General features: G+C 38.3%; 1 protein-coding gene across 10 annotated transcripts in view; it reads left to right on the forward strand.

Moving 5' to 3' along the window:
* The window catches only part of BLTP1 (bridge-like lipid transfer protein family member 1), a 228,022-nt gene that overhangs the window by 163,587 nt on the left and 50,611 nt on the right, over nt 1-13,824 (forward strand). For all 10 annotated transcript variants that reach the window (XM_075066261.1, XM_075066262.1, XM_032776032.2 and 7 more), the window contains 6 exons: nt 3,956-4,053; nt 4,383-4,568; nt 7,023-7,191; nt 8,081-8,292; nt 9,953-10,151; nt 10,866-10,925. In XM_075066261.1, coding sequence (XP_074922362.1) covers nt 3,956-4,053; nt 4,383-4,568; nt 7,023-7,191; nt 8,081-8,292; nt 9,953-10,151; nt 10,866-10,925 — 924 coding nt within the window. The remainder of the gene's footprint in view (nt 1-3,955; nt 4,054-4,382; nt 4,569-7,022; nt 7,192-8,080; nt 8,293-9,952; nt 10,152-10,865; nt 10,926-13,824) is intronic.

Below are 13,824 nucleotides of genomic sequence, written 5' to 3' on the forward strand. Positions count from 1 at the left end.
AAATTAAGAATTGATGAAAAAATAAATTTGAGAACTGCATGAGAAAAAAGAAGAGGAAAGAGAATTACATAAATAAAATCTAAGCTATCTGTTGAAGAATCTAGAGACAAGGTATAAAGTCAAAATAAAACCATCAGGCGAATAAAAAGGTCCATAAACAGCAGTGTAGAGGGCTTGTATGTCTGTGGAAAATAATCTTACATAAATAGGTAAGTGAATAGTCCAAAAGAGCTAAAAGTTACAAATCGCTGTTTTTAATGTACTTTTTTAGTTTAGTTTTGTTGGGTCTTTTTTTAAGAAAGCTTAAAGGAAAATATAGAGGCTATTATGCAGCAAGCAGACATGTTATCAGAAAAAATAGTTGCAAAGACCCAGAACAAAAGGTAACAAGCAAAATAATGACTAAGTGTCTGACATCTAAATATATATAAATTTATAGGTCCAGATGAGATTACCTCAAGAGAGTTTAAAGATCTAGATGAGGAAATCTCAGAACCTCTGAAAAAAAATAAATCATGCAAGTCAGGAGAGATACCAGATGACAGAAGAAAAATGTGGTACCTATCTTTAAGAACGGTGGGAAGGAAGAACTAGAAAAATCATCAGCCTGATGTTTATTCCAGGAAAAATATCTTGGCATATAATAATCAGTATGAGAACATCTGGAAGAAAAAGCTTTAATAATGATGATAATTCCATTAAAATAGCTTCACAGAGAAACCTAGACTATTCAAATGAGAAGGCTTTATTAGGTGCCATTGTATCACTTCTCTGTCTTCACTAATGTTCAGTATCCTTCCAGTTTACTGTCATCTGTGAATTTCAGTAACATGCTGTTTGTTGAGTCTTATAGATTGGTTTGAACAGCTTCAAAAGTCTTTTAAAAACATTGTTATTATTATAATAGCTTTTTGTATTGCTGTAAATCGCAAGACCCTAATCAGGGCTAGGCAAACATAACAAAAAGATGGTCCTTGCCATTAAAGACCTTGCAGTCAGAATAACTTAAGTCAATTACTTGAATGTTACAATAAATGTAATAAGTGAATGCAGTGGCTGTAGTTTCTCCTTAGTATTTTAAGGCATTCATTTTAGTGGCACATTATAAACTTAAAATAATTAGAGGAATACCAATTAGATAAAATTAAAATACCGTGGAGAAGAAGCTGGTTGATGAGCAGAGAATACAGAGCAGTCATATCTTCAAGTTGAGAGCAGCATTGGGTCTAGCACTGCAAGTGTCAATTTTGGCTCCTTTATTCTTTAAGATTTTCACTGATTCTCTAGAGGAAGGTATAAACTCAAGCATGATCAAGTTAGGCAATGACACCAAAATTAGAAGGGTAAAAAATATACAGGAGGATGGAGGAAAAAGTGAAGTGAGCTTCATTCGACAGGATGTGATTCAGAGCTAACAAATGTAAAGCCCTACACCTCAGGGAGGGAATAGAGAGAGCTCAGCTTAGAATAGGGGGAGGGGAACAGGACTGGACTGCGGGGAAATCTACTTGCAATCAGTGACTATTTAAAAAAAAAAAAAAAAAGTACCTGAATGCCACAATAAAAACTACTTCACTGAAATACCATTGCAAAAATAGCCTGAGCTAAGTGTACTTATTGAAATAGCATAGAAAACTAGGGAGTTATTCTTGCCACTCTTCAAAACCACAGTGTAACCGCCTCTGGAACACTACACGCAGTTGTAGTCACTAGAGCTGGGTGATATTTTTAAACTGAAACATTTTTGGCCAAAAAATGCAGTTTCCAACACATTTAACAACTTTGTGCTGATTTTGCCAAGTTGTTTCAATCAAAAAACAAAAACTGAAAAATCTAAATGTCTTCAAAATGAAATGTTTCCATTTTTTTGATTTTTTGTTTTTGTTTTGAACTTTCCCTTTTATTTTTTAAATTAACATTAAAATGCTCAGTATTGCAATAAATCGTTTTGTTTATCCCAAACTCCTTTTTTTTTTTCAATTTTTCAGATTTACCAGTGATCCAAAAAATCCATTTAGCCCAGTTCTGTTTGTCACTAAAATTTTTAGAAAGGATATTGAAAAGCTAAAGAAAAACAAGGGCATCAAAACTAATTGGAGGATGAAATAGTCTGAGAGCATGTACACCACCTCACCTAAAAATGTAAAAAATTACCACACTTCTGCATTATTATTTTAAATTTGAATGATAACAGAGGTTAGAAAAATTTGGTGTTGCAGAGGAAATGGAATTCTTTGTGCTACTCCAATAGTAACCCCTTTTTGTCAGCTGTGGTGGAATATTGATAGACACTACAGAAGATACCATTGTGTCTGTCCGAGACCGATGCAGGTTCGGGTAAGGATTTGATTGAGAGAGGAAAATTAAAATGAAAACAGATTGTAATTCAAAACCAAGTGGTGGTTTATTAGTGGGGATAAGTTTCAACTTGGGCTGGGGAGAAGCACTTTTACCAACTAACAATACTATCAGAACATGAATATACACACAACGTGAAAGTCTATTTACATCCAACAACAAGAAACCAAATGATCTATGATTAACTGCTTACTAAAATCCAGAACAGATACACAAAACTAAGTAAACTGTGTGCACATTAACCGAATATTGTAAAATACAACAATTAACCACAATAGCAATCAATACAACAATTCAACTCTCATATACTGTATACACAGCTTGGTATCAAGTAAGGGAGGGAAAAAAGGAAGAAGTTAAACAGAGTATTTAGAGCATACTCCAGTCGCAGCTGACCAGCAGTACAGACACCAAGGGCATAATGAATTGGTGGGAAAATAATCCAAAAAAGAAAGCGAATCGACACGACCCGAGGCAGCTAAATCCAGAGGAGACCCTGGCTGAAAGGGTGATCAGGCCTTTCAGCTAGCCCGCGGATACTCCTGCAGATTCTGGTGTGAGACTTAGTGTTATTCAAAGGCTCTTACTCGTGTCAGCATCTGATTGGTCCCTAGCTCCTTCACCAGCCAGTTCCGAGCTGGTGCCCTCTACATCAATGGGAGCTGCACCCGGCACACTACTTTTGCACACAGCCCTATGCTTTTGCACACAGCACCAAATTGACCTTTTGAACTGACAAAAGGTTCAAGAGCAGGCACACTGGTATTTTTGCATATGGCACTAGTCTGACCCTTAGTTAATCAGGGAAAAATAGCGGGAATAGGCACACGGCACTATAATGTTGCACACTGCACTACGGTGTTGCACATGGTACCAATGTGGCCTTTTGACCGACAATTGGCCAAATAGATGCCATGTTAGAGCATAGGCTTTAGGGCTGTGACAGTGTCCTCATTCAAAAGGATTGTTTTTTTCATTTATAGCCAGAAGGATACATGAGGTGGGGAGAAGGGAGGCCAAAGTAAAGTTATAAAAAAAAATGTTCCCAAGGACACCGAAAGGTTTTGCAGAGGACTCCTTCACATTCACTCTAAAGTGACTATTTGTTTTTAATCCACCTTTTTGCATACCTCTTAATAAATTTAGTCAAGTGACTGGTCCTTGTTGTTAGCTAAATTCAGTCCACATCAGGTGCTGCAGGTAAAGAGAAATTATTTGTGAACCAAATGATACCCTTTCTTTGCAGGTGCCAGTTGTTGTGTGGATGTTATTTGGAGAATGGGAGTAGTCTCTGTCCGTCTTGGACACACCCACCCCCCTTGACTTGATGGGGGGAACAGGCAAAAAATGTGTTAATCTGTAGTAAGCGGGCCTTTAGCAGTGCTACTCCCATGATCTGAGAATACACTCCAAGTAGCTCTTACTCTCTCGAATCTTCCATATTTATGCTTATTATAGTTCTTTACTGCAGAACTGGTTGTACTCTGTTGGTTTGATTAAATTCAGTGAGTCACATTTAAAGATATATTTTATTTCTATACTGTATGAAAAATGTTCTTTGTTAAAACACTGAAAATACAGTTTTTAACATGTGCAGGAGGGGAGCAACCAATTCCTCTTTGGAATGAACATGATGCCACAACAGATGGAGAGAAGCCTAAAATTCTCCTGTACTCTTTGAGCCTACAATTTAAGGTAACTTTATGACCAGCAAATCTCTCAAGCTGTTGCCAGTAGTTGAATATGTTGAAACCAAACAAATCAAGAATTTTCCTGAGATGGTCACAAATGAAATGTCAAATAACAATCAGCCCAGTGTTAGACAAGGATGGAAATCTCTTAATTAACTAACAAAAAACAAGAAAGAAGCCTGCCTTTGATTTTTATGATCTTTTGAAAAGTCCTAAATGCAAAGTGTTATGGAAAAATCCTTACACTCTTTCCTGTTTCATGTCTAAGAATTTTTTTCACCAATGATGCCTTTGAAGCAGATCCTAAATAACTTTTCTTTCATTGTTTGCTAGGGAATTCAAGTGACAGCCACAACTCCATCAATGAGGGCCGTGAGATTTGAAACTGGATTGATAGAACTTGAGCTCTCAAACCGAATACAAACCAAAGCAATGCCTGGAAGTACCAGCTACCTTAAACTGTTTGGTAAATGCCAAGTGGATCTGAATCTGGCATTGGGGCAAATTGTTAAACATCAGGTTAGTTGACACAACTCTGTGTATGTTAGGAAAGCCTGGTAATGATATTTCTCCATTCTTACGAAGACAAATATCTTCTGCTTTGAAAAGAACACAACAAACCTCTCTAATCTTACTCTGCTAGGATATGACTAGCTTGATTTCTTTAGACCTCTAGTTGGAAAATATTTAAAACAATTGCTTTAGAATGCATCCACAGTTCAGAATCAGTAAAGATTACCACCTAAATATATTCTGCATGTATGTTATGTAGTAGTTGAAATTCATTGCCTGACGTTAGACTTGAATTTCAATGTCCTCATTAAAGATGGCTTTAAGAAAAAAGGGCTAAATGTTCACTGTGAACAGTAATTCATGATAAATCAGAGGGAGTATCAAGTGCATTTTATTATAATAATGCATTTAGCACTTCTGTAGCTAGGGACTAGAGCTGGGCAAATAACCGCTTTTTTTATTTGTTTGGTGATAGTTGTGAAATATTGCAGGAAAAAATAGTTGAGGTTGAACCAGAACTGAAAAGTCCATTTTGGGACAAACCAAACATGTTGTTCAATCTAAAATGTTTTGTTTCTGGGCATTTTAAAGAGCTAGATTCATGAAGATGGGGGGCAGTGGAGGAGGAGCCCCCTTGTCATGATATAATTCCCCACTCTGAACCTTAGCGTCCAAAAGATGGGGTACCAGCATGAATTTCTCTAAGCTCAATTACCAGCTTAGTACCTGTAGCGCTGCCACCAACCAGGAATTCCAGTGTCTGGTACACTCTGGTCCCCCCAAGACCCAGATCCTCTGGATCTTAACACAAGGAAAGTAAACCCTTTCCCCCACTGTTGCCTCTCCCAGGCTTCCCCTCCCTGGGTTACCCTGGAAGATCACTGTGATTCAAACTCCTTGAATCTTAAACAGAGAGGAAAATGCACCTGTCCCCCTCCTTCTCTCTCCCCCTTCCAGACTCTCCCTGAGAGAGACAGTAATCCTATCACAGAGAGAATTAGCCTTTCTCTCCCCTTCCCTCCTTCTCCCACGAATTCCCTGGTGAATCCAGACCCCATCCCCTGGGTCTCACACCAGAATAAAAAAAACAATCAGGTCTTAAACAAGAAACTTTATTAAAGAGAGAAAAAAATATCTCTTGTAAATTTAAAATGGATTAGGTACAGGGTCTTTCAGCTATAGACACTGGGAATACCCTCCCAGCCTAAGTATACAAGTACAAATTAAAATCCTTTCAGCAAAAATACAAATTTGAACTCCTTCCAGCCAAATACACATTTTCAAATAAAGAAAACAAACATAAGCCTAATTCGCCTGATCAACCTAGTACTTACTATTTTTTTTTTGTGTTCGAGAGATTGGAGAGAACCTGGTTGCACGTCTGGTCACTCTCAGAACCAGAGAGAGCAACAACCAAAATTTCTAACAGCACACACAGAAACTTCCCTCCCTCAAGATTTGAAAGTATCCTGTCCCCTGATTGGTCGTCTGGTCAGGTGACAGCCAGGCTTACTGAACTTGTTAACCCTTTACAGTCAAAAGAGATATAAAGTACTTCTTTTCTATTAACTCCTACTCTCTGTTTATGATACCCCTTTATAACTTTTTTTTAGTCCAGTGGTTAGGGCACAAACCTGGATGGAGAACTATATTAATATCCCTGCTCCAGAGCAGATTCAAACCAGGGTTTTTCACATCTGGGGTGAGTGCACTGATCTGCTGGGCTAAAAGGTATAAGATGGGCTCCCGAACTCCCTCACATTGTGTGAATCAAGCTAGAAAAAGTAAAATTCTGCCTGAAACTATTCAGTTTATTTGTGTCAAATTTATGAATAGTCTCCAGTGAACAGGAACTGCATTTTCCAACAAATAGTTTATTAATCCAAAAAAATTGTCCCACTGTATTGCGGACACTAATGGCCTAATGCTTTAGTTGATCCAAATTCAAAATTTCCATTGATTTCAATGCTATTTCTAGTATACATACGTGGAATGAAAAGATTAGATCCTAAATTGTGAAACCTAAATCTTGATCCATTTCATTTGTATTAAATTAGTAATTGCATCTCCTGGATTCTTAAATTCACTACTGTCGCCTGAAATCACTAATTTTATGGTAAGTACAGTAGTTAGGATTCTCTGGAAGGTCAGAAAGAGAACATAAATTTAACAAACCTTGTATTCAGATGGTTGTTTTCCTCAGAGAGGATTCTGCTGCATCAAGTGAATGTAAAGAGATATGTTGGCTTATGTTATTTAAGAATCACAGGAAAACAACCAATATTTGCCAACTTAGGTCAAAATGTAGTAGAGAAGAAAAGAGTTTCTGTCTTCTTAAGATTATATTGCAAAATGGGGCATCCTTGATTTTCTTGTGTTACGCTAAAGCGTTAAATTTATTTGTCTGTTTAAAGTCGTAATTTAATGTGTGATTTTATTGTATTTTTCAAATGTTTTAAGGTATATGAAGAAGCAGGTTCTGACTTCCATCAAGTTGCTTATTTTAAGACAAGAATTGGATTAAGAAATGCTCTCAGAGAAGAAATCAGTGGTTCGTCAGATAGAGAGGCTGTGCTTATTACTTTGAACAGGCCAATTGTCTTTGCTCAGCCTGTGGCATTTGACAGAGGTACTGTTGGGTGCTGTTTCTATTTCTCTTTTGCCAGAAACTAGAGAATCATTATAAATTTGTTTTCAAATTGAACAAGTTCTGTACATTTCTTTTCAAAAGGAAATGCTTGATATTTATAAATCTCAATTTATCTGTAACCTAAAATAGACTAGACCTGTAAGCAGGGCCGGCTCTAGCAATTTCGCCGCCCCAAGCACGGCGGCACACCACGGGGGGTGCTCTGCCGCTCCCGGCTCCGGTGGACCTCCCCCAGGCGTCCCTGCAGAGGGTCCGCTGATCCCATGGCTCCGGTGGACTTGCCGCAGACTCGCCTGCGGATGCTCCACCGGAGCAGCGAGACCAGCGGACCCACCGCAGGGACGCCTGCGGCAGGTCCTCCGGAGCCGACTGCCGCCCTCCCGGCAACCGGCAGAGCGCCCCCAGTGGCATGCTGCCCCAAGCATGCGCTTGGCGCGCTGTGGCCTTGAGCCGGCCCTGCCTGTAAGTATAGTTCTCAAAGTTTGGTTAGGAAGCTTGTTGTGTACTAATGTTAATTAAGGGCGAAAAATTGAACTGATGAGAGGACGGCTTTTCAGTTGGTATAGTCAAAATGGTTTTGTAAATGTATACGAACATCAACAGCATTAGTGTATCAGCATTTTGGGTTCTGTTAACTTGGCCTCTGCCCCTTAGCATGTATAATTCGTGTATTATTTTATTTTGCTCTTGACAACAAAAGCACATTGCTCCTGGGAAGTGTGTGTGTGTACAAATATATATCCGTTGTATTTTAATATATGCTGACAAGACAAAAACAGAAAAATCAAACCTTTGTCTTGTTACAATGAATACTACTTTTTGCCATTTTATTTTAATTTTGTTGGAAACTTTTTTTTTCTTCATAAAGCTGTGCTGTTTTGGCTGAATTACAAGGCTGCTTATGACAACTGGAATGAACAGAGGCTGGCTTTACATAAGGATATTCACATGGCTACAAAAGAAGTGGTAGACATGTTACCTGGAATCCAGCAAACATCTGCCCAGGCTTTTGGGACACTTTTTCTTCAGCTAACAGTTAATGATTTGGGAATTTGCCTGCCCATCACAAATGCACCACAGGTATTTGAAAAATATCAAGAGCGTGGAGAAGTATAGATTTTTGTTGAAGTAGCTATTTTTATATATGTTATGCTTTTAACATAAACTGTTTTTCTATCATTGCTCCAATTTAGAATTTATTAAATGTTAATGTTTCCCCAGCACCATATTATAGTTATGATGTGGATAGTAGACTTAATTTTCAAAAATGACTACTGATTGTGAGTAGTTCACTTTCCATGTGCCCAGCTTGAGGCAACTTAAAGGGCCCTGAGTTTTCAGAGGCAGCACTTTGAGAATCCTTTGAGGTGTGTGAAGTTGGATGTGCTTTTTGAACATTTATGCCAGCAATTCCAGTTTAAGACCTCTGTTTTCAAATACTTAGAACTGAACACAAACAAGAAGACTCTACGTTTCTTTTTAAAAAATGTGATAAAAAGTTCTGACGTTTGGATTATTCGAACAAGTGATGAGCATTATTTAGTAACGGTTTTGGTTGTGTTTAGACACCAAGTTGGTCATAAACCTTGTCCGGAAAAGGATTTAAATTGTGATGTAAGCACTTATTAGCTAACACATGCTAACTGACATTTTAAGTCTAGTTTAGACAAGGCAGCGCTTGCTTTGATGTGTGCTAAGAGTTCAATCCTTGAGGGGGCCATTTAGGGAACTGAGGTAAAAATCTATCTGGGGATTGGTCCTGCTTTGAGCAAGGGGTTGGACTAGATGACTTTCTGAGGTTCCTTCCAATCCTGACATTCTATGATTCTATTAAATTAAAGTCAGGAGGGAGACAAGGCTTCAATATGACAAGTTTAGCACATTATAACAGAATGTGCATGACTTGTGTACACTAAACTTTCACAAAACACATTTGCATGTTAGCTAATATGCTGACATCATCCATTTAAATTCTAGTTTAGACAATGCCATAGATTTATGTCTTCAAGGGGAACTAGTCAGACATATGCAAGAAGACATTTGGTTTACCAATAACGTATCCACTGTCACATATTAATCTCATTGGACTTTGAGCTTTGAAGCCCAGTAACAACTTTTCAGTATCCGTGTTAACTACTCCATTGCTGGTCATTTTATTAGCAGATGGAATAAGAAAGAGGGTGTGAGAGAAGCTCTCAAGGAGTGAGAGTTGCAGCATGGAAAATAAAATGCAGAGGGAAGGACAGAGAGTGACAAGCAAAAACAGAGAAGAGAGAAATAGAAATAGTGAAAAGTGGATAGGAAGGAAGAGAAACAAAGGCAGAAATAGTGGTGGCCTAAAAGGGAGCAGTTTTTCTCCCTGAGTGATGTTGCTTGTGACTATAAGATAGTCAAAGTTTCAAATAATCAGTTTTGCTGCAAAGGTAATGGGGGGATCTGATATGAATTAAGGGAAGTATGAAGTCCTGAATTCCACAGACCATAATTAAGCATGGAATCTGGCCCTCTCCTCCAAAAGAATTTTAACACGCCTGCCATAGGATATGCTGTAACTACTGAGAAGTAAGGATATGTGACATTGTGAATGTGTAGACTTTCTGCTTTGGAGAGAGTTTCTATAGAGCTGGCAAAGTATAGAAGGAGGGTATGAGGAAGATATGAACCACAAAAAAAATTAAAAAAAAGTTTGTGATTACCAGTAAATTGCCTTTTCTGTACAAGTCTCTTCTTCCTTTTACAGTCTAACCACACAGCAGATCTTGACACTGGCTCTGCTTTAGTCCTGACCATTGAAAGCACATTAATCACTGCCTGTTCTTCAGAGTCTCTGGTTAGCAAAGGACATTTTAAAAATTTCTGTATCCGTTTTGCTGATGGTTTTGAGACGAGTTGGGATGACTGGAAACCAGAAATACGAGGGGATCTAGTCATGAATGCCTGTAAGTGTTTCTAATCTTGTCTTCATGGCCCTGGAACTCAGAGTCCCCTATTGCCCTTTTCCATGTTTTTTCACAACTTTGACAGTTCAGAAGGATACTAAGGAAGAGATGAAGATTTGCTTTCCAAACCCAGATAAAGCTCTATTTCATGTGGGACCCTACATGTGAACCCCAGTCACCGTTTAGTATTCTTAAAAATTTTTTAAACAATAGATGTCCTTTTTTCAAGAATTGTAATATACTGCAACATAATATTTGCCTTGCAATACTATCTGCCTTAACCAAGTTGGAAAAGTTTTTTTACTTTATAGCTTTAAATGTATTTATTTAATTTAATTTTATTATAGTATTTAATAAAAATATAATAACACAATGCATAAAATGCGTAAAACCTATTTGTTCAAAAATGTGTAATAAATTGCTTTCTCATAACACTTCCCTTCTTATCTTCCGTAGTCAGCAACTAAATAGGGATTCTTTTAATTTCCAACTGCATACAGAAATGTCTGAAAGAGGCTTGCAAAATTGCTAAGACAACCTTGCCAGCCAAAGTGAAATTATAATCACTCATATGTTGTTAATGATTGATTTAAAAAAAAAAAAAAGTGAGGTTTGACTTAGCTAGGGCAAGTGTACAAAAAGAATTTTGTAAGGAAGATCTAAAACGTGTTTAATTACATCTGTCTTACAAGCACGTGCTTATTTCATGTTTAGGTGTAGTGCCAGATGGCACCTATGAAGTCTGTTCAAGGACAGCAGGACAGGCTGCTGCAGGTAATGTTTATATTCAATTTTTACATTCTTAAAACATTTATAAAAGTCTAGAATATTCTAGTGCAGGTGTGAGCTCTTGATACCTTTGTTTTAATTGTGATTGTGTATTTCAGGGTGGTGTATTGTTATGATTCCCCCTTTTCATGGTAGCTGCTCCAAGTTTCGCAATCTATTTTTGTCCATGAGTGCTTTCAACAATCCCGTGTAGCCTTACAAACTCTTGGATTTTAGCTACAGGAAATTAGTAAAAGGCAGGATCGGCTCTAGGCATCAGCAAAGCAAGCACGTGCCTGGGGCAGCACAATGCCTGGGGCAGCATTCCGGGTTGTTGGGGGGTTTTTTTGGTTTTTTTGAGTGGGCAGTTGCACTCTTGGGGCAGCAAATTTTTTGCTTGGGGCAGGAAAAAAACTAGAGCCAGCCCTGGCAAAAGGTAGTAGCAAGACATGATAGACTTTAATACCTGCTGGATCAAATGTGTGAAAAAATTGACACATACAAAATAATTCTTTTGGTATAATAATTGGACCTGGTTGAAAATTTTCCTAAGAAAACACTTCTCTGCTGAAAAATGCTGATTCAATAGAACTGAAGAATTCTGCAGAAATATTTCAATTTAATCAAAAGTTTTAATGTGAGCCTGCCTCCCTGCCTGCTTGTCTGTCTGTCAACCAGGCAGGCAGGCTCACCAGCAGCCGACCTGTGGGTTGCCAGGCCCTTAATTAACTGGCTCTCCAAGTACTCCAGTAGCCTGCTTATTGAGTTCTCAGGCTGTGCCCAGCTTCCTAGACAGCCAATTCCTTGGGCCTGTTTTCCCAGATAGCCAGCTCTCCAGGCTTCCCAAACACCTGACTCCCTGGGTCCCACAGCTGGCTGGCTTACTGTTCTGTCCAACTGCCCTTCTGTGGGAAGCAAGGGAGCCAGGCAGCCAACAAGTGAAAAAATTCCCTTTTGGGTCTTCCAAAACTGGATTTTTCTTCCTACAAAAAAAATTGAATTTTTGTCTTTTCTTTCAGAAAAGTTTCAAAAACTTTATCACTCAAAGGAAAATTCATTTTTCTAGCCAGCTCTGTAGATATACATTGAGTCTGGCAGAAAGGGAATTTCTGGAAAGGGAATGAATGCAGATGGAAAAAAATGAAAATTATAGTTGATCAGCCTCCCTCTAGCACTTTTGAGCAAACCGTAGATTTCAAAAATACAATGGAGTGCTTTTCTTAAGCTTCCTATTACATTTTCTTTAGTCCAAATGTGTTTGGCATTTAATCAGCCCTGAGGGAGGAGGATAAAACACCCATGGCTGCAGAGATATTTCAGATGCTCTGGGTATGCCCACCATTCCTCCCTAGGGCTGATATAACTCATTTGTGCTCTTTGGTTTGCATTTTATATTATATTTTAACAATTAAAAATTGAGCTACTGGGCATGCTAATCAGGCCACAAAGCAAACATTGGGATAAGAGAGGAACCAACAGGCTTCAAGGAAGTGGGGAGAGTAACTAAGGAAGGAGCCAGAATTGCAAAGCAGTTAAAGGTCAAATTACAGGAAAAAACAAAAGGTGGAAGAAGAGGGGGAAATACATAGAATTGGACAAGAGGATTATGCAGACTAGGAAGAAGACTAGAACATGGACAAAAAGGGATATGTTTGTGGGGAGCAAGAGAAATTAGGGAAGAGAAAAACCTAAAATTAAATATACTTTGATGTATACAAATACAATTTTATTTGTTTAAAAATCATGGTGTATTTTAGAGTATAAAAATATATTATGAGAATAATTTTAAATGTAGAAATGTCTTTTATAATCTCAGTTTTGTATTGCAAACAATGTCGCTTTTCTATTTAATGACCACTGGAATCTACCTAAGGTATGCATTAATTAGCATATCTGCAAACTGTTTTTTAGATTTTATAATTGTATGGTTGTAGGTCAAAACAACACAACTGCTCTTCTTCCCACATAGTTAGTCTCCATTTTGGCAGTGGGTTGTCCCTCTGCTTCTATAGTTTAATCGGCCAACACAGGGCTCTGCCCACTTGTGAAAAGTGCCCTGTTCATTTTGCTCTGAGGGAGCTGTGTCGGCAGTCCGCAGACTCTCTCTGCCTTTTCACATTACAGAGCATATGGAAGAACCTTCCAAATAGGAATTTCTGAACTAGTCTTTTAAAACTAACTTGCTTGCTTTGGCAGCCCATTTCAGGGATTTTTTTGTGGTTCAATGGAGCTTCTAGGGGCTCTGTACTCTAACTTACCCTTGCCTCGGGGCCATAATGCTGGAGAAAGCCAAAGGAGCAGGTGTTTACACGGCTCTGCAGCATGTCTGAAAGGTAGCCTGTGTGGGTAGCTTTGATCTCAGTCAGATGGAAACTGTGAGCAAAGACTACCCCAGAAAATTCAGCAAAACTTCTTGTAAGATACTTTTTCTTCCCCTCTATTCTCAAACCCAAGGAAGCAAACTCAGACTATAAAAACCTTTTCACATCTTTTAGCTACTGGGGCAATAGCTGAGGGAGGGGGGAGCAAAGCTTGGGAGCATATTCAGTCCTGATCATTCCCAAAATATCCAGGGGAAATAGGACCATTTGAATCAGAAAGATTTACGTTGGTATACACAACATTAAAAAAGGAGACGTTGGAATCCATGCTAATTGTGAACAGTATGAAAATGTATCTCAGGATGTCGCCAGTACATGTCCCTTTCTTCTTTTTGTCCAAATTAAGCACTTTCTAATGAGAAGGTCTGACACCTGCTTCATGTCCGCAAAGCAGTCAAGATGTAACTGTTCAGCTTTCTAAAAAGTTTTGTCATTAACAGCCATATCCATCCTCTACCATCCATCAGTTAAAAGGCAAAAAATAGCCAAACTCAGCATAACCAGATGACTAAGAATACTGTATA

The sequence above is a fragment of the Chelonoidis abingdonii genome, chromosome 5 (assembly GCF_003597395.2).
Source record: "Chelonoidis abingdonii isolate Lonesome George chromosome 5, CheloAbing_2.0, whole genome shotgun sequence".
Taxonomy (NCBI): domain Eukaryota; kingdom Metazoa; phylum Chordata; order Testudines; family Testudinidae; genus Chelonoidis; species Chelonoidis abingdonii.